The 24,114-nt window shown below is 58.1% G+C and overlaps 5 protein-coding genes across 5 annotated transcripts; 2 read left to right on the forward strand and 3 right to left on the reverse strand.

The window, feature by feature from the left end:
* Positions 1–2,566: 2,566 nt before the first annotated feature.
* HRG_05489 (plastocyanin-like domain-containing protein) lies at positions 2,567–3,127 on the forward strand (the record flags this gene model as incomplete). Its single annotated transcript, XM_044863960.1, has 1 exon — positions 2,567–3,127. One exon carries the CDS (start codon positions 2,567–2,569, stop codon positions 3,125–3,127), a length of 561 nt encoding a protein of 186 aa, XP_044720492.1.
* Positions 3,128–3,815: 688 nt separating this feature from the next.
* Positions 3,816–9,651, reverse strand: HRG_05490 (uncharacterized protein; the record flags this gene model as incomplete). The annotated part of the gene is made up of 6 exons (XM_044863961.1): positions 3,816–4,499; positions 4,554–5,081; positions 5,136–9,311; positions 9,366–9,471; positions 9,566–9,583; positions 9,641–9,651. 6 exons carry the CDS (start codon positions 9,649–9,651, stop codon positions 3,816–3,818), a joined length of 5,523 nt encoding a protein of 1,840 aa, XP_044720493.1.
* A 3,584-nt stretch (positions 9,652–13,235) lies between these two features.
* Positions 13,236–16,999, forward strand: HRG_05491 (SMC proteins flexible hinge domain-containing protein; the record flags this gene model as incomplete). Its single annotated transcript, XM_044863962.1, has 5 exons — positions 13,236–13,273; positions 13,327–15,979; positions 16,067–16,153; positions 16,211–16,646; positions 16,701–16,999. 5 exons carry the CDS (start codon positions 13,236–13,238, stop codon positions 16,997–16,999), a joined length of 3,513 nt encoding a protein of 1,170 aa, XP_044720494.1.
* Positions 17,000–17,481: 482 nt separating this feature from the next.
* HRG_05492 (39S mitochondrial ribosomal protein) lies at positions 17,482–18,661 on the reverse strand (the record flags this gene model as incomplete). Its single annotated transcript, XM_044863963.1, has 3 exons — positions 17,482–17,775; positions 17,829–18,541; positions 18,613–18,661. The coding sequence occupies 3 exons, from the start codon at positions 18,659–18,661 to the stop codon at positions 17,482–17,484; spliced, it is 1,056 nt and encodes a 351-aa protein (XP_044720495.1).
* Positions 18,662–19,781: 1,120 nt separating this feature from the next.
* HRG_05493 (PHD-finger domain-containing protein) lies at positions 19,782–21,704 on the reverse strand (the record flags this gene model as incomplete). Its single annotated transcript, XM_044863964.1, has 3 exons — positions 19,782–20,479; positions 20,531–21,367; positions 21,434–21,704. The coding sequence occupies 3 exons, from the start codon at positions 21,702–21,704 to the stop codon at positions 19,782–19,784; spliced, it is 1,806 nt and encodes a 601-aa protein (XP_044720496.1).
* Positions 21,705–24,114: the final 2,410 nt, after the last annotated feature.

A 24,114-nucleotide genomic window follows, 5' to 3' on the forward strand; every position in this document is an offset into this window, starting at 1 on the left:
TATATACCGAAACTCAACTATACCTGTAGTGTTCATGCTAAAAGCTGTCCCTCCTACTAACTAATCGTAAGTCTAGTAGATTTTTGGCGACTTGAGTAGTTGTCTTTCCGGTCCCAGCTTTTTAATAACGGAGTTGTCAAACATAGCAAATACCACTTGACCATCAGCAAAATAGGGGCACCCCCGGTGGAGTTGTTATTGGTATAGTTTATAAGTCTTTGTCCTGCTGACAGGAGTTAATATAAGAGTGGGGTTAACTATTTAGTAGCTAGAAAAAAGCCCACGTCTTTAAACAAGGCAAAATGATGCTATCAAGTCTTTTGTCTAATTAACTTTTCACATCAGTCTCCTAGTCGAGGATCTCCTCCGTCTCTTGGTTCTTTGGAATCTCTCGTTTTTGTACGGGTTCGTTAATGCTAGCTAGTAGCGTAGATTGCTTGCATATGCCTTTCAAGGGGGTATCGTGAAGACAATGTCTCTCATAGCGATGATCTTCATTCGATGAAAAATCAGATCCAATAAACTTTCGTCGAGTTGTTGACAACGAGGTTTCCGATGCGTGCCCTCGAGTCGAAGTTCTGGAGCCTATTCCTGCTGAGGGCGTTCGGAGTCACAGCGTAGGCTGTGACAGCCACAGCCAGGTCCCTCGGAGAGTCATCAAGTCCAAGGAGCAAAATGACCGGGCCTGACGACCAAGGAGCCGGGAGATTGTCATCAGCACAGCATTTCGTGTCCTGCTGCCTTGAAGATTCAAGGGTCGAATGGCTTCCTCCGACATAGCCTGCTCCTAATGGTTATGGAACCGGATGCCTGACCAAGTGACGCGTTGGCTTGGACGTCTATGAAGACGACGCCAAGACTCGCGAGGGTTTTGACATCCTGCCTTGAAGAGCGGCCAACCAGATCAAACGAAATCTCGCCAGCCACGGCTGCCTAAGTCCAAGACGGCATGTTGAGTATTGTCCTAGTCGCGGGACAAGGCTCCACGGCTTTCCAACAGACTCTCCAGTATTTTGTCTCCGTTCCAGGTGCCTCAGATGAATTGGTTTCTTGCAGCGGTCACCAGGCTGTTGGAAAGACAGGCAGAGGCGGGCGGGCGGTTGGATGACTTTGTGATGCTTCTGCGCGCGAATTCCACGGACAGCGCTTTCCAGAGCCGAAACACCGACAACTCCCCAGACGAAGTCGCATAGCGGCTTCCACTTTGTGGAAAAGCGGACTTGATGACACGCTTTGTGTTGGCTCGCCTCTTCAGCGTCCGGATCGTCATGGTGTTTGGGAGCGGGTAGAAACGTGTCGTTGATGCTTCCAATGTCTATTTGAATCTCGAGCTCCCCACACAAGGCCCGGATCTGGCCGTGAACGTCGGCACCTGCCATAGTGTACCGCGTATGCACTGTAGCAGTGTAGACCTCGCTCGGAGTAATAAGCTTGTTGCTTCTGGCTATCGCGACAATATTTTGTGACAGACCAACCTGGTCGGCTTCATGTATAAAGCTTTTGTGGCCGCTTGCTTCCAAGGCCGCTTAGCGCCCAAAGGTTGGAGGACCTGGATGGTTCTTCAATCCCCTGCCAGCAGAGCCGGGTCCAGTAATGTCCATGGCTGTTGCCACAGGCCCGTTCCAGCCTCGATCAACAAACTCAAGGTCGTGACATCGGGACTGGACAATGCCTCCAAGAGGCTGAGGCGGCCTCTGCGTCCATATACATGCCCGTCCTTGTCCTTGACTCCTTACACCGCGCGCGAGCCTTGACCGTTATCCACCAGCGTCGGCATCGTGCTTAGGCAGAAGACGGACGGCGTCGTGGTCTTGGTTCAACACAACCTCGCGCCGAGGCGTCTGGCCGATGGAGTTGTCAAGGTTGACGGCGGACCAGCACACCCACGTATCGGAAAATCCACACTCACCCCAGCTCCCGAGAGAGGTGAGATCAGGGCTGACACCTTCCAGCCGTCCTTAAAATATCCCCATTCAAAGCCGTGCATGGCCCGACGTGGTGAGATCTGACAAGAGTGGCTGTCGGCTGCGCCTCGCCTCGCAATTGAATTCGGCAGTGCAGTCGTCAGCCGTCGCAACAACCGCTTCAACCCGCAACAGTGTCACAGCTGCAAGCCCGCGTTCTATTTTTTCGTCCGTGTAACGGCTCTGCCCAGCCCGAGAGCAATAGACCAGGTGGTCCATCAGCTCTCTCGCAGAGGCCGATAAATTTGGCACAGGTGCTTCGTGTTGGTAAGCTGGGCCGCCTCGCCGCCCGGGCGCCCGGCTCTGGGGGCTGTTGGGAGCTGGACGAGGCCAAGAGAGGTGATCCCGGAGCTGGGTCGGCTCTGGGCGCTCCCGGGAGGCTGGGCGAGCCGCGTCATGATGGCAAATGGGAACTTGCGGGTGGTAACCGGCGAGATGTCTTATCTATATAACGAGACGACTCTCTCGTGGAGAGAAGACTCATATCATCACCACCAATAGCTCAAACATCACAACAACAAGAACAACAACAAGATACCTCAGCTATTCGGCAGCTCCATCCCATCTACACCGCTTACCACACCGCTTCTCGCCCTTCCAAGATGCATTCTTCCGGAGCACTCAGCGTCCTTGTTCTCGCTGCCGCCGCCACGGTCACCGCCGTGCCGACTGGCACCACATGGAGCAATGCCACCAGGACGGTGTCTCTCACCGGTGTAACCCACTCCGTCGTCGCCGGTCTCGGTGGCCTCCGCTTCGACCCTGACAATGTTGTCGCCGAGATTGGCGACATCGTGGAGTGGCACTTCCTCCCCAAAAATCACTCGGTTGCGCAGTCCAACTTTGCCGACCCCTGCCAGCCCCTTGCTGACGGCACCTCCTTCTTCGCCGGCTTCAACTTCGTCACGCAGGAGAACCAGGCTCCCGACGTGTTCCAGGTTGCCGTCCAGGACACGAAGCCCATCTGGTACTACTGCCCGCAGCAGACCGGCTCCCACTGCCAGAACGGCATGGTTGGCGTCATCAACCAAAACTTTGACAACCCTGCCGTCAGCCTCCGCAGGCACAAGGAGCTCGCTGCCAACACGGGGGTGTCTGTCGTTCCCCCGGTGCAGCAGGGGGGCAACGTCATCCCCAACCCGAACCCTCTTGGGGGGTTCTAGGCGGAGCGCAATACTACAGCTTTCTCGTTTAACTGGATTCTTGTGTTATACGGCTGGCATCGGGCTCAGCACTCTGGCTTCCTAAAGTACGCTATTGCCGCCTGGGATTTTAATGTTTATGGGTTGGGGGGGTTGATATTTCGTATATAGACTAGAGCGATTGCAGACTGACAACATTCCTTCCTTTCCACCTTTGAATCACCATCTCCCTCCTTGCGCTGTGATTGTTGTGGGCGACTGGCCAGTGGCCTGTCATCCGGCTTATGGATGTTCTTTGAAATTGGCTCGCCCCAGGCACCCCCAACGTGCAATTCTCTCGTGTCTGAGGGAACCCCTTCGATGGGATCTGGCAAGATTCCGATCATCCACAGCGAGACTAGGCCGTTGCAAGCTTGCTCAGTCGCCAGCTTATACCCAGGTAGCCGATTGAGAAATCACTCTCACCAACAGAGTTCTTGCCCAGTCACAACGTCTGGCAAGACCATGGTCGACAGGAGGCGGAGTAAATGCCTTCTTTTAGGCCAATATAATACATGGCTCATGGTGCTCCGTCGGCTAACGAGCCAGAATCCATACATACATACATACATACATACAGAAAGGGGCACATGGACGCGGCCCATCGTCTCCTAGGGTGCAAGTAAACGACGCCCCAACTCCTTGATCAACGCTCAGCATGGCCTGCCTCTCAGGACATGGTCTTCATAAAGTCCTCCAAGTCGAAACTCTCCTCGTACTGCTTGCTGTCCCACAACTCCCCGAGATCGTCGAGCCACGCCTTCTTGCCTGGCTGTCGCAGCACGTCGCCAGTCTCGATGTCAACCATGTCCTCCTCCCTCCCTTCCATCTCGTTGCGCGGCTTGTCCGATATCAGACTCGGTCCCGAGTCGCCCAGGCTGAACAGGTCCAGGATCTGATCCGTGTCCATCGTCGACAGACCCGCGTTCTGCTGGTTGACCACGGTCGAGGCCACATCAATCTTGAACCGCTGCAGGCTCAGGATCTTCTCCTCGAGCGTGCCGCGCGTGATGAGTCGGTACACATTCACAACCTTCTTCTGCCCGATTCGGTGTGCGCGGTCCATGGCCTGCAAGTCCTTTTGCGGATTCCAATCATGCTCCACAAAGATGACCGTGTCCGCGCCAGTCAGGTTCAGGCCCAGCCCGCCGACGCTCGTGGTGAGCAACAAGACGTCGTACGACGGATCGCTGTTGAACTTGTTGACAATGTCTTGTCGCTTGTTTGCCTCCACGGACCCATCGAGCCGGAGATGCGACACCGACGGAAGCATGTCCTTGAGCACCTTGTTTTGCACCATGTCCAGCATCTCCTTCATCTGGCAGAAAATGAGTGCTCGATGAGGCTTGATGGGCTGGTACAGCGGGTCATTCGAGTCGCCCTCGTCGCCGCCAATGCCGCAGTCTACCAGGAGATCCCGCAGCGCCGTCAGCTTGGGTGCGTGAGAAGGGTCCTCAATAGACGTCCCCTGCTTCTGGAGAATCTTCTGCGTCTCGTCATACACGGTGTTGCCGGGCTTCATGACCAACGCGGGCGAGTTGCAGAGCTTACGCATGTACTGCAGAGCTTGGAAGATGTGCTGCTTAGCCTCCTTGTCCTCGCGGCCGGCGTCTGCCTGTAGCTTCTTGCCCTGTTTCCTAGTAAAGTCTTCAAACAGCTTCTTCTGCAAATCGCTCAGGTCGCAGTAATAGTTTTGCAGAATCTTGGGGGGCAAGTCGTTCAGCACCTCTTCCTTGAGGCGGCGCAGCAGGAACGGGAGGACCTGCTTGTGTAGGGCCTCTATCGCCAGCGCCCCCGCCTCTTGCTCCTTGGTCGATGCCTTGCTGTAGCGGCTAGCCGCAATCGGTTTCGCAAAGCGGTCCAGGAAGACCTTTTCTGCTCCCAGGAAGCCGGGCATGAGGAAGTCAAATAGCGACCAGAGTTCCAGGACGTTGTTCTGGATCGGAGTGCCGGTGAGGATCAGCCGGTGGTTGCTTTGGAACCTCTTGACTGACTGGGTGATCTTGGCCTTCGGGTTCTTGATTAAATGGCCCTCGTCGAGCACCATGTAATTCCAGTTGTGTTTTTCCAAAATATCTGCGTCGTTTCTACAAACGTCGTATGATGTCACCACAATGTCTGTCTGCCCAAGCTGATGCGTCATCGCCTTCCTCTCCAGCGGTGGCCCCACGTACGCGGTGACGCTGAGGAAGGGAGCGTACGTCTTGATCTCTTGTTGCCAATGTCCGGAGAGTGTTGGGGGGCAGACAATGAGCGACGGGAGCCGCCGCGCGTCTGGCGCCTGTGTCCTGGCAAACTCCTCCTGCCGTTGGTGGTGATCGCTGGCGACGATGCAGATGGTCTGAAGAGTCTTGCCAAGACCCATGTCATCGCAAAGAATGCCATGGAGATGATACTTGTTGAGGAAATGAAGCCAGTTGACACCTTCTTGTTGGTACGAGCGTAGCTCAGCCTTGATTGCGACGGGAATATGGAACGGCTCAACCTTCTTCGGGTCGAGGAGTTGGGCGATGAAGGTCCGTTCCCGGTCGCGCCCCCGAAGAAGCTCCTGTGACAGACCGGGAGGGTCGGGGATGCCGGCTTCGAGGGGCACCAGCTTCACCAGGGTCGCAAAAGATGTTGTTGCAATAAGGCGGATCTCGTTGTCCGAGTCGCTCATTCGGCCGAGCACGGGGACGATGAGGAAGATTACGTAGGGCAAGATGGCGTCGCCCATGACCGCAATCAAGTGATAAATGGCCTCGATCACGCCTTGACGGTAGTTGGGGTCCAGAGGGTTGCTGATGGATGGGAGGACCTTCTCGACCAGGGCCGTCATGCCCTCGACGGTGATGACACTGCAGATGGTCGCCAGGCACTTCGCCGCCATGTACCGGAACACCGAGAGCTCCGAGTGCAAGGCCTTGATGACGAGCGGCAGCATTTGCATGACGAACGGGTGCAAGGCCTTGTCCAAAGTCGGCGCCATTGTGCGGATGACGGACATGGCGTCAACAATCTCCTGTCCGAGCAGGTTCTCAGGATCCTTAGCCTCGGCCGGCAAGTCCTCAGAAAAGGCTTTGACCAAAGGTCCCTCCATGTACGCCCGCAAGCTCGGTACGGTGTCGAGAAGCTCGGCGCCGTAAGTCTTGGCGAGGATCTCGAGAGCTTCTTTGGCGCCTCGTCGAGTGATGCGGGCGGCCTTGGCCTCCTTTGCCCATTTGGCGGCGTCTGGATGGTCCACCCTGTCCTCTTCCTTTTGCATGGAGAGAATGCAGCTTGTCTTGCTGGCGTGGACGGGAAACTCGGGCGTCTCGGCAACTTCGACGCAAGAAAACTTGACCAGGTTGGCGACCACCTTGTCGGCAGGCCCTTTCCTTCCCTTTTCGGTGAAAAGCTGAACAAGTCTGGCAATGGTTCCCGACGATCGACTCTGCAATTGCTGGCTCTCCTCGGCCTTGACGGAGTCCATCACGCCCTTGATGAGGGGGCTGGGTTTCTTTGGCAGAAGCTTCATAGCGACCAATGCGCAGGCTGCGCCGGCCCTGATTCTCACGTCGCGCGCGTCCTTAGCGGCCTTGGCCTCCTCAATGACGGAGACGGCCACATCGCGGGCTTCAGCAAGCTGCTGGCTCGCAATCAAGCGCTGGCCTGGAGGCATAAGCTTCTTAAGCCTCTCGTAGTCATCCCCCACGCACTTCTCGGCCGTCGAGATTGAAAAGGCACCAGGGCCAGCCTCTGGCTCGCCTTGCACCACCACGGGGAGTACCGGCAACTTGCTTTGCGACACCTTGCCGTGGTCGCGGAACAGATGGACGAGTTGCTGGCACGACGTTCTGACGCGTTGAACGGAATTGGCCAAATCCCTGTACGCCGAGGGCCGGTTCGATTCCACCATGCGCTGCAGATGGTCTCTGTATCTAGTGGTGTCCTCGGATGCGCCGCGGTTCTGTGCATACTCGTCGACTACCAGGCAGGCCGTGAGCTGCGTAGAGGCGAATGCAGATGTCAAACCCGGAACGAGCACCGCATCGTAGTCGTCGAGGTTTGCGGCTGGCACCAGGGACATGACGCGGCCCATGGCCTTGGCGGCAGACACTCGCGACCGGATCAGTACTTCGATCCCAACAAGGTCGACGTCCCCTTGCATCATGTGGCCGTCGACGTCGTGGGTGAGGCCGGTAGAGACGGGTTCATCGGCGGCCGGCTTGGTGGACTTGCGGCGCCGTTTCGGAGCTCTGTCTGAGCCATCGGGCGACGACATGCGCCGGCTGGACGGTTGCAGGGAAGTGGCGTTTGTGTAGGTGCCTCCAGATGGTTTCTGGAACAAAGTGGCGTTCATGGGGATGGGATTCCTCGAGACGCCGATTGGATGCAGCGTAAGTTGCATCAGCGCGTCCGTGTGTGGCGAGAACTCGTCTGCGAGTACCGCCGGGGCCTTTGCCAGGCAGCAAACAAGCGCATCCCACAGCTCCAGCGACATGTTCAGCGTCTCCTGGTCTCTCTCCACCAGAATGTTCTGAAAAATGAGTCTGAGGATCCTCCCATTGAGCCAGCCTTGGGACGTTTCAGCGCCGAGGTTGGCAAAGGTGAGCAGCGCCTTCAAGACGGCGAGGCGGACAGACGTGATTGTGTGTCGCAGGAAAGGGTAGAGACGCGGCACGAGAAGAGTAAAGGAGCGTTCCTCGTCCTGCGCTGCAGATGTTTTCATAGCCTCCAGCACCTCGGGAAAGCCGCATAGCGTGGCGAGGAGATCCATGATACGCCCCGTGCTTGCGCTCAAGTCATCGCCCAAGTTGGAGAGACTTTCCCAAACGATGTTGGTGAGTGCTTCCAGAGCGGCTGGCCGCATCATGACGAATTCCTTGGCCATTGGGATGAGAGTGGCTGCGCTCACTGAGCGAACATCGTCGTCCATGTCTCCTAGACCCTTCATGACAGCCCTGATAATGCCATCAATCATATCGCCATCTTGCAGGAGCAGGTCTTTCCGGATCGCCACGACATATCTCAAGCCGACCATGCCGCCATGGCAGACAGCCCAGATGGGCCGCTCAAGCTCCAGGTCTTCTTGCATGACCATTCGGTACAGGACCTGATAAATGTCGTAGACGGAGCTCGGAGTGACGTGCTTCAGAGCGGACCCCAACGTTTGGCCGACGGTCTCCCTGATGGGAGCAATCGATGTGTCGGAGCTGTAGTCGGTGAAGCGGTCCAGCATGAGGACACAGCAGAGGCGGCAGGCGAGGTCGTCGAGCCATGCGCGATTCAGCCCGTCATTGTCTTTCCTATGCTTGCCGTGCATCCTTCCCGCACCTCCGCCATGGGCCCGGATCACTTCCCTCAACCCCATGGCAGCCCCATGACGAGTTTCCCAGGACGGATCGAACAGGTCAATTTTAAGAAAGTCGCAGAGCCGTTCGTAGGGCCATTCGCAGCCCTCCATGGTCTCTTCGGCTTCCAGCTCCGACTTGATGGGAATGTCCGGGCCCTTGAACTCGCTGACGACTTTGGAGTCTTCGTCGACATCGGCGGGGCGATCGAGGCTGAAATAATCGTTGACCTTGCCATTCTTTTTCGAATCGCCATCGGCGGCTGGGGTTTCGTCGCCAAGGCCCTCGTGACCCGCCGTCGCCGATCGTCGAACAGAAAGATCGCCAAAGCCGCCTCTGCCCTGGGATGCCCTCATTGCCTCTCTCTTGCGCTTTCGCTTCAAGACGTTGAGTTGTCTAGAACTCAGCTGCGAGTCCTCGGATGACAAGCCCGGGCCTGGGATGCTGTCACTACGACCAAAGCCGTTGCTGCCAGGTGCATCAAGAGGGGTCATGGGCGTGGCGAGGCCGTCGGCCACGATTGGCATCTCGTCGTCCTCGAACTTGCGCCCAAGCAAGCCCAGGCGTCCCGTTAGCGTCTTCCTCTGATGTGCGAGGCGAGCCTGGGGGCTCAGGGCGGCCAGGTTGTATTCGATGCCACCGCCTCGCAACAGTTCACGGCCATATTTGAGAATAGCATCGACATTGAGAGACTCGAATTTGAAGTACTCGTGATCCCCGAGACTCGGTTCTTTGTCAGTCTCCTCCTTCTTGACATGGCCATTTTCTGCAAGGGGCTCGCTCTTGAGCTCGCTCGCCGCCTCCTCTGAGTTGGGATCATAGAGGGGGGCGTTCTCCACGATTTTGCCAATGGCCTTTGCCGCGGTGCTTCGTGTCTCCCATTCTTTATGGCGAAGATAGGGCACTACTCTGGAGAGTAGGTTGAAGAGCTCATCTGGATGTTGTTTCTGCCAGTCGGCGAGCTGGTTCACGGCCGTGTCCCGGATCAGTCGGGTGCTCCCCGTTTCCAGGATACTGGCGATGCCTTTTGTTAGCAGGGTTCGACTGGGGCGAGAAGGCCAGAAGAAAGGAGAAGCGCGCTCGCCAAGCAAGCAGTGTGGTGACTTACGTGACCAGTCGGTCGAGCCTGCATGATTCAAGTCAGTCACTGGGTACAAAACAAGAGTGGACGGATGGTGGTTACCTCGAAGCCATTGTGTATCAATGCGATGAATGTCTTTATTTGCACGTCGTCATGTCTTGCGAGACCTTGGGCCATGGTCAGCGAATGAGAGGATGAAGGCGGCGGCGACTGGGCTTGGCTATGGGGATGGCGGGCCAAGGGGACAAATACTGTGCATCGAGTTCGCATCACATACCCGTTGTTTTGTATTGAGCCACCAGCGTGCACCACTGCACTGCGCCTCCAAAGGGCGTGCAAACGAAGCTCCGAGTGCGTTAGAGCTCGCGCGCATGCGACATTGAATGGGGGGCACAGCGACTGTCGCATTGATGAATCGTCCGTCACCGAAAGTCGTGCAAGGCTCACGCACCACACCGACGGTGACGCAAGGGTGGTAGGTAGCAACGGGACCACAGCCAAGGATGTACGGAGACGAGTGTGACGGTGCGGCCCTTTCTTTTTTTTTCTCTTGGCCCCGTCGAGGCTTGATGTGAGGCTGGTGCGTCGTCGGCTGTGTGCCTGGAGACAGTTGGGCGTGGTCGACGACGGGTGGTGTGTGATGAGTGATGATGGTGAGAGATGAAGGTGAAGGCTTTCTGTGCTGCTGATCTGGTCGACTACCTAAGAAGGCATCTGGATAAAAATGTAAAATGCTGGGGTTTGAGCAAACGCCCGACGCTGTGACCCTTTTTTTTTGCTGCCTCTTTCCTGCGCTGCGCTGCGCTGGGCTGCTGCCGCTGGCGACGCTCTCTGGCTGGACACAGGAATCGATCGAGGAGGGGCAGGCCGGGCCTTTGTATCATGTGTGCCTGCCTGTATTTTTATACCTTGTAAACTCCAGCCATATGGGTACGTACCGCTCCCGTCATGCCTGGCCAGGTACCCCTCCGCCTTGTCGCCCGCCGACCTGTACTTGGCGCCTGGCCCGCCTTACGTACGCAAGTACTTGCCAGGCCGCCTGTGGAGCTGGTCGTCGAACACGCCAGCGCGCTGCTCCTTCCCACCACGACCAACGGTTTCCCGGGCTGCTACTCGCTTAATTTCTCTCATGCTCCCTTAGCGCCAGTCTGGAGTGGGTCTTCCCGGGCACTAGTCCGAGTGCCGGGAGGGAAGGAAAGCTGGCCAAAGGCATCTGAAAATGCGCGCGCTCTGTCGACCTTCTTTCAGAGCCTGGAGAGCACTTTGCCCCACACTCTGCTGCGACAATCTTCACCACCGGGCACAAAGGCACTTTGTTGACCACAGCCACCCGCTACGGACCAACCGCGCACCGTTGTTGTTCGAGTCATGTGCCTGTTCTTGCGCTGCATTTTCTCCGGTCGGGTAGACGGGTGAGGCAGAGGAGCTTATCGTTGGGCGTTGGCCGCTGCCTCGGATGCCTGCCACATATAGGTACTTGTTACCGTGCGTTCTTCATCCCTCGACCCCTCATGCACCACCATCTCACTTTGATCAAAAAGAGCCACTGTTGGTTGGTTGGCCAGGGCGGCCATCTCGTGCCACGCTTCAAGGGCCGCCGCCGCCGGGCCGGGACGAGCAGTCAACGTCTTTGGCTCCTCCTGTGGGCATCTGCAAAGAAGTCTCGGCATACGGCCGCTGCTGCTACTTGACTGGCTGCGTAGTGATTCTATGCGGGCTGCAGCGTGGTGTCGAGAAGCTCAAATTCTACCAGCTCTGTTCCGTCCCTTTCACTAAACCGACGTTGCTTGCAAAAACATACATACGCGTCTTGGTCGATACACTTCCAAGGTTTCAGCTACAGAACCCTTCTGGGACACCGCTCCGAATCCGTTCCTCCTTCCCCCAAGACATGCCAAAATTCTTGCCAAGCGTCCACGCGGGGCAGACGTGCGGGAGGAAGGGACGTGAAATCTGAATCAGGAGGGGGCCAGAGGAAAAAGAAAGGCGAGGCCAAATGTATCTTGTCTGGCCTTCAATACTGCCGGCAGGGATGGGCTTGTGATTGCCCCGTACACTGCACATGGCCTTTGCAATATGCCGCGCTGCCGAACCCTAAAGACTTTTCTGGAGCATCGCGATTGTGGCTGGCGTGACGCTTTTGAGGAAGGCTAACCTTGTTGTCAGGCAATCTACATCTCCTTGATTCGTGCGTCAGCTTTGATGTTATGCACCGCAAAGTGACACAGCTGGCGGGCCAGGTCCGCCAGCACATGGAGGCCGCAAACTCGTGGCGTGCGTTCTTCTGCATGCATGTATGTGGACAGGTACGGAATACGCCCAGTGGCTTCCACACCTTGGTGGTTGAACAAGGCGGCGCATTCCACAGGCACCATCCGGGGCTGCCACCATGTGTCCTTTACCACGCATGCGCACGCAAACGGCAACGGCGGCCGGGGGGTGTGGAAGCCCGCGCCAGAGTAGGTTATAGGGCAATTCACACAAAAGCCGTATCCGAGCTCTGGACTTGCGTATTGGCGAGCTTTCCTTCGTGTACATCGGACACCGAGGAGCTGCTCCTGTTAGATGTGTGTGTGTGTGTGTGTGTGTATTTTCCGTCCAGCGGCCGTAAGGCCGCTCAGGTCCCGGTGGGGCACAGGACGTGCTGAGCTAGGCTATCGAGAAAATCCTGCCACAGTAGGCCTCACCCAGCGCTTCTTGCAAGGCCTCGCAAGGGCGAGCTGTCGGGCTCAATCCCCGAGACGGCTTTCCTACCCTCCACCGGTAGGTTGTCGCTAAGCCCGTCAATACAAGTGTCCGTGGCTATCCTCTGCAGCCAGCCTTCCCGAAGTCCATCCAGCATTTCATCGGCTCTAAGGCGCTCAGTGTCGGAGCCTGGTGCCCGTCAGCGGGTCGTCCAGGCGCGTGGCGATTGCCACAATGGTCAACCCTTGGTTTTGTCCGGTCAGAATTCTCTCGCTCTCGCTAACGCTGCTGTCGCAGTGCATGCTTCGGTAACCAGGCGATGGAAATAGCGCAGGAGCGGCGGCAGGAAAACCCTCGAAGGAATCAGAGGCTGTCGTGCAGCTTGCCTTCAGGGAGAAAAACCTGCGCAACCAGCCACCGTTGTTTAGAAGGGCGGGCCTTCCAATACCCACAGCCCTTGGTTCCGAAGGAAGCTGTGAGGTCCGTGTGGACGTGTTGTCGAGACCGGCTTTGCAGAGGAATATGAACTCTCCTAATGTCTTCCTCTGTGCTGTTAGGGCCACGATGGACCCGGGCAGCAAAAGCGCGGTCGGGTGGCCTGCAAATCCGGCCCCCTGCTAGCGAGCCGCTAACAGCTCTGACGGGGGAAGAATTTTTACAGGGGAGAGTTCTGCTCCTGTTAGATGACCGGAAGATGCTACGGTATAGGGTAGGCAGAGCGATCCGGCAGTAACCGGCCACGTGTGAGGCCGGCAGTCGGCCAGACGGTGGATCTCTAATCCGGGCGTCCCCACCAGATACATGGTACCTCAATAGGTACGTACCGGAGAATGATGGGATACCTCAGGCAGAAAGAAATGCGCCCGCAACGCGACCTTTCCCGCCTTTAAGTCGCGCCGCCTGCTAGAACGCGTCGCATCGCATCGACATCAAAGCCTGCTCCCGCAACAAGTCGACACCGACGCTCCCTGGCCTCTCGGATGTCGCGCTTGAGCGCCAGCGCCCGCCGACGATGTATATCAAGCAAATCATCATCCAGGGCTTCAAGAGGTACGTTCGTGGCGCCTCCAGTCCCTGAATAGCGCGCGCTGATGATGCAATAGCTACAAGGAGCAGACCGTGATCGAACCCTTTTCGCCAAAGACAAACGTCATCGTCGGTCGCAATGGCTCCGGCAAGAGCAACTTCTTCGCCGCCATGCGCTTCGTCCTCAGCGACGCCTACACGCAGATGAGCCGCGAAGAGCGCCAGGGCCTGCTGCACGAGGGCTCGGGCTCGGCCGTCATGTCCGCCTATGTCGAGATCATCTTCGACAACAGCGACGATCGCTTCCCCACCGGAAGCAAAGAGGTCGTCCTGCGGCGCACCATCGGCCTTAAGAAGGATGAATATTCCGTCGATCGCAAAGTCGTCACAAAAGCCGACGTAATGAACCTACTGGAAGCCGCCGGATTCTCTCGATCCAACCCTTACTACATCGTCCCTCAGGGTCGCGTCACGGCCTTGACAAACATGAAGGAATCAGACAGGCTGAACCTGCTGAAGGAGGTCGCGGGCACCCACGTCTACGAGACTCGCCGCGCCGAATCGCTCAAGATCATGAACGAGACTAATAACAAGCGTGAGAAAATCGACGAGCTCCTCGAATACATCAAGGAGAGGCTGAGCGAGCTTGAGGAGGAAAAGGAAGAGCTGCGAGGGTTCCAGGAAAAGGACCGAGAAAGGCGGTGTCTCGAGTACGCCTATCACCACAGGGAGCAGATGACCATCCAGTCCACTCTCGAAGATATCGACAGCGCCAGACAAGATGGGCTCGACAACACAGACTCGAACCGCTCCGAGTTCATAGACGGCGAGAAGGCAATCTCGAGATTCGACGCCGAAATCCACAACCTGCAGCGCGAAATCGAACTGTTGCAAATCGACAGGCGCCAGCACGAGGAGGACCGCCGAGACTCCGCAAAGGCTCTCGCAAAAATCGAGCTCAAGGCCAAGAACTTAAAGGAAGGACACTCGGCGCAAGAGCAAGCCCAAGCGCAGCATTCCGAAGAGCTGGAGTCTGTCCGAGCCGACATAGCTGCCAAGGAATCCGAGCTGGCGAGCATCCTACCCGAGTTCAGCAAGAGGAAGCAGGAGGAGGATGGAGCCAGGCGGCAGCTGGACGCGGTCGAGGCGTCGAGGGCGCGTCTCTTCGCTAAGCAAAGCCGTGGCTCCCGATTTAAGAACAAGGCAGAGCGCGACAACTGGCTGAGACAAGAGATCAGCGAGCTCGACTTGACCATTAGTGCGCAAAAAGCGAACAAGCTCGAGGCCGACGAAGAGGTCGCAAGGGTTCAGAAAGCCATTGGTGATAGCGAGCAGGAAATCGCGGACATTAGGTCGCGCCTTGCTAACTGGAGCGGCGACCGGAATCAGCTCGCCGAGCAAGTCTCGCAAGCGAGGCTCACCCTGGACAAGCTCAACGACGAACGAAAACTCATTCGCCGCGAGGACGACAAGCTCAGCTCCGTCATAGCGAACGCGCGGCAAGAAAAAGAACAGGCGGAGCGAGAGCTGGCACAGGCCGTCGATGGGGGAACTGCTCGTGGCCTGGCTACCATTCGCCGCCTGAAGCAGGATCAGGATATTCCTGGCGCATACGGCACGCTGGCCGACCTTCTCGAGGTCGGCGATGCGTACAGATTGCCCGTTGAACAGACTGCGGGCGCCAGCTTGTTCCACTACGTCGTCGACAACGCCGACACTGCGACCTCCCTGGCCGACACGCTGTACAGGCAGCGTGGGGGCCGAGTAACGTTTATGCCCCTGGCGCAGCTTCGACCACGCCAGGTGAATCTGCCGAGGTCCAACGACGCCGTTCCCCTGATCAGCAAAATCACATACGATTCCAGATTCGAAAAGGCATTCCAGCAGGTTTTCGGGAAGACCGTTGTTTGCCCAAACCTGGCGGTTGCCGGCCAGTATGCACGAAGCCACGGTGTCGATGGCATCACTGCCGAAGGCGACACAACAAACAGGAGAGGCGCCATGACTGGAGGCTACATAGATCCTCGCAAGTCACGGCTCGAAGCCGTCCAGGCCGCCAGCAAATGGCGGGAAGAGTACGAAAGGCTGATTGCGCTATCACGCGACATCCGCAGTCAAATCGAGCGCAAAGACCAGGAAATCACAGGCGCCATGTCAGAGGTGCAGAAGCTCGAGCAGAAGCTGCGGCAGGCCGAGGACGGTTTCGAGCCGCTCAAGTACGAGCTCAGGAACAAGTCGGCGCACGTGGAAAATGAAAGGACCCATCTCGACTCTGCCATGAAGCGACGTGACGCCGTTGAGAAGAACATGAACGGCTTCATGGAGGAAGTCACGGCGCACGAAGCCGAGATAGGTACAGAGTTCAAAAAGAGTCTCACTGCGGCCGAGGAGAGGCAGCTGGAGGAAATGAGCGGCCGGGCGCAGGAGCTTCAGAAGCAGTGGAACGACGTGAGCAACGCACGCAGACGGCTCGAGAGGACGAAGCAACTTCTCGAAGTCGACCTGCGCCAGAATCTCCAGATGAAACTCGACCAGCTCAACAGCCAGGCTTTTGAGAACTCTGCGTCCGGTGCGACGGCAGGAGGGATGAAAGAGGCGCAGAGAGAGCTGAAGAAGGCGCAGAAGACGCTGCGAGCCGTCGAGACGAGTCTCGAAGAAACCGAGGCCAAGATGGAGGAGCTCAACGGCCGCTTGGAGCAGATATCGACAGACAGGGCGAAGCGCGAGCAGGTACAGAACGAAATCTCTTCCCGGATAGAGAAGCAGCAGAAGAGGATGGAGAAGACTCTGCAGCGGAAAGCGCTCCTCACCGCGCAGGCTGCCGAGTGTGCAAAGAACATCCGGGATCTCGGAGTGCTCCCGGAGGAGGCTTTTGACAAGTACGAGAACATGGAGGCCAAAGTCGTGAGTGCCAATTGTGCCCGCACCCTACCAAGCCTGCGGCGTGCTGACCATGCGCAGATCACATCCAAGCTCAAGAGGGTCAACGAGGCCCTGAAGAAGTACAAGCACGTCAACAAGAAGGCGTTTGAGCAGTACAACAACTTCACCACCCAGCAGGACCACTTGATGAAGCGGCGAAAAGAACTGGACGCTTCCCAGGGCTCCATCGAGGAGCTCGTCGAGCACTTGGATCGCCGGAAAGACGAGGCCATCGAGCGAACGTTCAAGCAGGTGTCCAAGGAATTCGCAACCATTTTCGGAAAGCTGGTCCCCGCCGGCCACGGCCGCCTTGTGATCCAGCGCAGGACCGACCGCCGCCAAGAACCGGATGAGTCGGACGAGGAGGCACGAGGAAGTGTTGAGAACTACATTGGCGTTGGCATCAGCGTGTCCTTTAACTCGAAGCACCTGGATGAGCAGCAGCGGATTCAGCAGCTCAGTGGAGGCCAGAAGAGTAGGTTCCCCGTGTGATGTCCAGGCGGAGGCGCAGCTTTGCTGACCAGTCCAGGCTTGTGTGCGCTCTGCCTCATCTTCGCGCTGCAGGCAACGGAGAGCAGCCCCATGGTGATTTTCGACGAGGTCGACGCCAACCTGGACGCCCAGTACCGAACCGCCGTCGCCGCTCTGCTCGAGTCGATATCCAACGAGATCGGCACGCAGTTCATCTGCACCACCTTCCGGCCCGAAATCGTCCACGTCGCGGACAAGTGCTACGGCGTCACGTTTCGCAACAAAACGAGCAGCATCAACTGCGTTAGCACCGAGGATGCGCTCAACTTTGTCGAGGGACAGGCTAAGCCGACTTGAGCGGAGGGGCGCATCAACGCGGGTAGTCTGAGGGGAGGATGGGCGCGAGGCGGGAGTCTGGCGTTGGGCGCGATCGAGACCCCTTTGGGATGGGGCGCGAAGAAGCCGGCCTGTGCTGCGAAGTGGTTTCACGATGGAAGAGATTATGATTTTGTGTAACTACGATGTTATTACTTGCGGTGTAGAAAGCCCCTTGGCGTATCTCGGGATTGAAGCATCACGCACTGACGTTTGTCCTATCGGCCTTGTGCAACTTCTTTTTTCATGTCATGTATGTGTTAAACCAAAACTTATGGCCGAGGTAGGGCAACCGCACCCCAGCTGTAGAAAATCTCGAGCTGGCAGGGGCACATTGGTCATGAGGGGAGAAACTCAAGGAGAGCCGATGCACTTGGGGCACATATGACACGATCTTTTTGTACAAGAGTAGTCTACATGCTCGACCGGCAATAGACATGCTGGCGTTGGATCTTTTCGCCCCTTCACCTGATGGACATCATGTTGCGCACACCGCGGAGGTACCGCGGCGCCAACTCCTCCTCGAGCTCCTCCGTGGTCAGCCACTGGAAGTCGGTGTAGCCCAGCGGGTTGCCGTCGATGTTTGCCTGGCCGGCCATGATGCGGGCCTTGAGGAAAAACGTCTTGCAGCCCCTTGTCTGGACGCTTCCGTCGGCGTTGAGGACGGGGTGCGTGACGACGTGGGCGACGGGCACGCGGCCGACGATCCAGGTGTTCATGTTGACGCCGGCGGCTTGGTCCAGAACCCTCTGCGCGGTCTGCCACGCGGGTTAGTGATAAGCGTCGACGAGGGTAGATGATGGCTGCTGACCTTGTGCAAGTTCTCGTCCTCGGACATGACGTCGGCAGGGAAGCCCCAGCCATCCTTGCCCTTGACGACGAGATGCAGCGTCCTATCCAGCTTCCTGTCCAATCTCCTAACATCGCCCTTCTTATCCGCCTCCGTCTCCCTCTCCATCGGGCGCTCGACGGGGACAACATCGGCCGGCGCAATGATCTCGGCATCATCGCTCACCCTGGTCTCGGCGTCCTTGAGCAGGCTGTTGAGCAGGCTCTCCTGGGTGCTGAGCTCGTCGCCCACGGCAAGCTCGTCGTCCCACGCCTTGGAGCTCTTGCCGTGGTACGTGCCCAGCTCCTTGGCGACGGTGCCCCTGCGCTCGCGCACCTTGAGGTTCCAGTCGAGCCGCCGTGCCGTGTCGGGCTTGAAGTAGATGCTCGTGATGAAGTGCGAGTTGAGCCGCTCCTCCAGCCGCTTCTGGTAGAAGAAGAAGGCGTTCTCGAACGGGTGCAGCCGCCGCGTCAGCAGCGGCGGCCGCGTGACGATGATTCCCGACCGCACGTCGTACGGCGGCGCGGAGCGACGTGCGGGCTCGGGAGGCGGTGGCGCGCTGGCAATCGCGGACGCTTCGAGGCCTGATGATGCCGACACTGCCGCTGCGGCGGCGGCAGTGGGTGTAGAGTAGAAACGGCTTGATATCCTGGTGGCATAGCTCGTTGCGCACCGTGTGCACATCTTGGGAGCAGCTGCGAGAAGAGTTTTGGTCAGGACTTGAGACGGCCGGCCAATGGTCCTCGGCGAGGGGATTTCTGATTACCTAGGAACGCGCCTTGAATGGCTTGCCCTCCTCTGCTTGAGGCTGACATGATGAGCGCTGTGCCAGTGAGGCTGGCCACACGCTCGAGGTCTCGCGAGGATGCTGCTCTTCGCGCCTCGAACTTTTCTGTCAGCGAACCCCGGCCGCCAAGCCCGGCGTCTAGCGGTACGTACTCATGGCCTCCGGCCGTGGCGTTGAAGACGGACAGCATCGGGAGATACTATTATCCGTATCGGCCTCACGTTCCTCCGTAGAGTGCAGACTTATCCGTAGGGGTACAGTAATTAATTACTCCGTACCGTGCACATTAGGGCACAAGCTGGCTTACATAACCAAGCTTTCGGCCTAAGGCATCAGCCGCGCGCAGCCCCAGCGCAAGCACTTTTCTCTCGCCCGCTGCCGTCCGCTTTCCCTCCTTTCTCCTCTTTCCTACCAAAGGCACCCTTTCCTTATCGTCAAGACCTGTTCCCACCTCCAGGACGTCCTGATCATTTACGAGTGCCCAGAGTGACCACCAGAGCGGTCTTTTCGCTAGCGGCGCCTGCGAAGAAAGGGGAATCCCCCCTTTCTGCAATACTCTACCGGGTTCTGTTAGATAGATACTGCTGACATTTCAAATCAATCTCTTCTTCCGCCCCGGCCGTGAGAGCCACCGTCGTCAAGAGCGCGCAGCGCCACGAGCCACTTGCCGCGCATCTCGACCAACTGATTCCAATACAATCGTTGGATCGGCTGGTGCTTGACGATGCTGCTAACGATTTCCGTATTGGATACTCTTTGCCAGCGTCTGCCCGCCCGCTGAGACTACGACCAAATGCACATAAAAGGCTGCACATGTGCACCCACCGAACGTCTACTGCGCAAACTCGAAGCTTCGTGAGATCCATTCGCCCTAGCTACCCGTCTAGTCCTCGAGACAGGATACGAGATAAATATGCCACGTTCGTTCAATATTCAACCACGATGACCGCACACTCGAGCTGTGTCGAGATGCCGCGACCAGTATGATCACATGCCGTCGAAATGTTCGATCCCCGTTGCGCCACGTTACCCTTCCAAAGAGACGTACTCCATATGCGGCAAGATGCTGGGTATCACGCTACATGGATCGCCGACATGCCTTTCAAACGCCCAGGCCAAAAAAGAGGTTCCCTTCGTCCACGTCGTGATCAAATCCGAAGCTCCGCGACCGCTTCAGCCACCTCCTGGGTGGCTCGCTTCTCCCATGATTGGCGAGTCTCTTCGTCGAGCGCGGACGCATCCTTCACTTCGTCGTAAAGCTTCCGCGAAATCGCCCGATTGATTGCTTCGTATTGTTCCGTCGTCAGCTTCTGGGCTCGCCAATGCGGCCTCAAAGCGCCTTTGACGATGGCATTGATGCTCTTCTTTTCTTCATGCGTCATGGCTAGCCGGGTCGGCGACATCTCTTCCGCACGCGACTGCGTTGGCCGCGGCCGTCGGGGTCGAGGTTGACGCAACTCCAGGGGACGAACTTCGGCTCTGCCCCGCCGCGTCTCAGAGTCGCTGTGGTCGCTCGTGGCTCGGTTTGGTGAGTAGTTTGCCGGCGGGTACCTCGGCTCGATATGCGTGCTCAAGGACAGGGTGGGAGATGCCTCCCGACCGTTGGTGCGTGGCAAAGGTGGGGGAGTCAGAGAGAGAGCCCGAGGGCTACTGTGGTTCGAGGGCGAGGGAGATATGGCCGGAGAAGACGCTTCAGGCTGCGACCGTCGGTTCGTGACCAATACGGGAGTCTCGTCTTCGGATGGAGCATTGGGTTCGAGCTCCTTAAGCAGCGACGATACCAACGGCGGCTCGTTTTCGACCCGGCCGAGACCGTTTCTCGAGGAGAGCCCATTTGCTGGCCGCACTACCGATGGACCTGGCGCGGCTGGAGACGGAGCCGAGGTCGAGGCCTCACCCTGGTTAGGGAGCCGTCGAGTTCGAGGGCGCTTGAGCTTCCTCTCCGGCTCCGGGACAGGCTCCGAGGGCGATGCGGTGACGGAGCGGTTTCTCCGCTTGCGAGGCCCGCCGCTGCCGTTGCGCGAATCCGCCTCGCGTGCACGATCGAATGCGCCCCACGCACGCCGCTCCTCTCTCGTCTCCTCGACAGGCTGAGGCGGAGGCTGAAGGCGCTCGCTAATCTGTGGCGGGATGCTGTTGGCAAATTCAGCGCGGGCCCCGAGGCGGTGTGCAATATTGACGCGCTGCTGCCACCGTTGTAGCTCTCGCTGGTCATGTTGCTGAAAGAGGCGATACTGCTCGAGATCCTCGTCGTCATCGTGGTTGTCGAGATCCAGGTCGCTCATTTCGAAGAAGCGGCCTGAAAACTGGCCCCAGGCGCCCTGCCATTCGGCGTTTCGGGCCTGTCGGCGCACCGTCCTGAGCCGTGCGCGGGTCCTGACGTGGTACCCCCGAACGTCTCGGGAGTTTGGCCGGCGTACGGTTTGTGGCCGGGGCGACCGTGTCCCAGCGTCCGACGCGCCAGGAGCGTCCGTAAACTCGAAGAGATGGACGCACTCCATGCAGTACCAGTCCCCCTGGGGGACATAGTCCATTCCGACACAATGGGTATGATAGGCCGCCTCGCAGCCGTCGCAGAGAAGCAGGACGTCCTCATGTTCTGCAGAGTTGCATACAGGGCATGGGAGACTGGATTCGTCGTCCTCGGGATCTGGGTTCTGGGCCAGCCACTGCTGGGCATCGAACTCGGCAACCTGCTTTCGGTCTTGGACGTCGTATGTGGAGATGGCAGTGCCTTGTTGGATTGTGGATCAGCTCGCGTCCAGGGTCACTGCATAGGGATTCAACGTGGCCTACTCACCATCGACGCCGTTGTAGACTCTCACGGTATGGAAGGGGATGCGGCAGATGGGGCACGTGTTTGTTTTCTGGGCCCATGAGCGGATGCAAGCATCGTGGTTGATGTGCTCGCAGCCGTCCAGAGCGGCCACGACGTCGAGATGGCCGGCATCGTCGGCAGGACCATGGTCATCAGCAGTCGAGGATACCGCCTCGTCGGGCGCCGACCCGTTGAGGGACGAGGGGCGCGGCAAGGGCTCAAGACATATGATGCACTGCTCGGGCTCAGACATGACGCCGGCTTGGACAAAGCAGGAGAGGAAATGAAGAAAACATGTAAAAGAAGCGAGCCGCGGGTCCAAGGAGGATAATATAGATGGAGAGGGGAGCAGGCGGCGAGGATCTGGACAAGGCGTGACAAGGAAGACGTCGGGGCGGATTGGATTTTGAGGCGGTGGTCTGGTATGGACAGTGATGTGTTAGTGCATGGGTCTGGGGTGCAGGCGTGTTCGGTGAACTTGGCACGAAGCGGGTAGCACGAAGAGGGTACCTACTTTTAGCCCTTTGAGGCGGGTGCGAGACGAGGCAAGGAAAATTAATGGAGGAATTGAAGAGTCGGGGAGGGAGAAAGGCAGCAGCAGGTTTAGCAGCTGGTGGTGCTAGAGGGGCGGGTTTTCGCGATTAGCGCAGGCAGTTATTTGGGGGGGGGGGGAGGGGGATTGGGCGGGACCAATGGGTGGCCAGCTGCTGAGGCCGCCACGTCTTGTTCCATTGGGTGTTGGCGGGGGGTTGATTTGAGTTGATTAGCGGGCAAGTACCTCGATGGCCGTTTCTGGCGGGCGAGGTACCTACTTGCTTCCTTGGGCCATTTTGCTTACCTGAGGTGCCGGGGAGGGGGGGGGGGGTGATATGTACCCTTCCCCGAGGCAGGTACAGTACCACTCCGTCCAGGCAGGAGGTGAACAGGCGGGTACCTTCTTCCTCCTTGCCGGCAGCAAAAGAATGAATCAGGCGCTCCTCGCATGATGTGTGCAAGACAGACGGCGGACAGGCTGGTGAGGCGGTACTATCTGCCCCGTATCTGCCCCGTAGGTACAGGAGGAACCCCAAGGCACAGGGCGCCAACAAAGACGGATTTCCATCAGGTTCCCCGGGGGAAGGCAGGAAAGGCCTCCTTCCTTACTGCCGAGTAAGCCAGGCAGGTACGAATCCATGTAGGTATCCAGGTACCTACCCAGGAAGGTGCGTGTATGCGGTTGCTGTGCCGTGGAGGAGCGGTCGAGGCAAGCAGCCGACAGCCTGAACCCCCCTTTGCCACCCCCCTCCTTTCTCTGCCTCCTCCACCGCTCGGTATAGAAAGAGATCATCGAGTCTGCATTGAAAGCTGACGCCAGAGGATGAACACGCTCCCCGAACACCCGCTTCTCTAGGGCGGCGGCCCTGGCTGCCTGCGAAGTACCGGACTGCTCGTCATGTTCTGGCTATATACCGGAGCCTATACTGGACAGTCCTCCGCGTGCCACAAGGGCGTCCGTCTAAGCGTCCTGTCTGTTAGAGAGTGGGGGTGCGCGGACACGGCGGAACCGCGACCTGGATCCTCGTCGGGTCCCCAAGTACCGTGGCTCGAACTTTTCCTTCTTTCCCCTTTCCGAACGTGCAACATACGAGACATCCAGCAAGAAAGGAGATCTGCCAGACGCGAGAGCTCCTTTCTCGACATGTTCAGCCCCTCCTTGGCGGTGTGTGGTGGCCGCACGGGCTGGAGGGTCCCGGACAGCCTAAGCTTTTGGGATCCGGCCTCGGCTGCAAGGCGCAAGCTGCCATGGGCTTACAAAGAGAAAGGGGAAGACAGAAAGGGGGGGCAGGCCGTGACTCGTGGGAGACACGGCCGCTGTCGTCCTTCTGTCTCTCTGCGTGACCTGAGCTGAGCCGTCGAGTACCTGTCACCTTTTGCAACGGATATAGGATGCTACCCAGTAATTACGAGGTATTCCTTGCCTGCCTACCTAGGTAGACTGTACCGAGAGATGAAGGCCTCGTGATGACGACGCCCGGCTTCCGTAATTGCGGGGGTCTTCCCCATGATTGTTTCGCTCCTTTGTTGTCGAACCCTTTCCGAATGACTCTGTCTCTCTCCACGAAGCCGTCTCGAAAGCGGGGGTGAAGCTAACGGCTACATAATAGCTTCGTGACCACACTCGCCCACACGCTGCAACTGCACAGGACTCGCATTGCGCCCAACTCACCATCGCCACACCATCACCGCCACGCTCCTTAGCTCTCCGGCCGCCTCTCGTCTCGAAACCGTGACGACGCGGCGTCATTCGTCCCCCTCGTGGCCGGGCCAGCGTCACTGCTTGGGCTTATTATTAGTCGAAGCACCTGCGGTCCCGGCCGCGGGGAGTCGCAACACGTATCCTTCCCTTGACTCTTGTCCTTGGCACCTCGGGCCTCTTCTTGTTGGCCAAGTCCCATCCACTCCTTCGCTGCGCAGAGGAAGCATCGTCAGCCTCCCTGACTGCCACCGCATGACGGAGACCCCTCCCGCACCCCCTCTCTCGCCCTCCAAACCGTGAACACACCGGCGCTTGCCAAAAACCCCCAAAAGAAAAAAAAGGCCGCCAACGTCTGGGGGACATGTCCGTTTCCCGCACGACAATGGATGCTGAGCCCTGCACCTTGGCGCCTCCGATCCACGTACAT

This window comes from Hirsutella rhossiliensis, assembly GCF_020360975.1.
Source record: "Hirsutella rhossiliensis strain HR02 chromosome Unknown scaffold00005, whole genome shotgun sequence".
In the NCBI taxonomy this organism is placed as follows: domain Eukaryota; kingdom Fungi; phylum Ascomycota; class Sordariomycetes; order Hypocreales; family Ophiocordycipitaceae; genus Hirsutella; species Hirsutella rhossiliensis.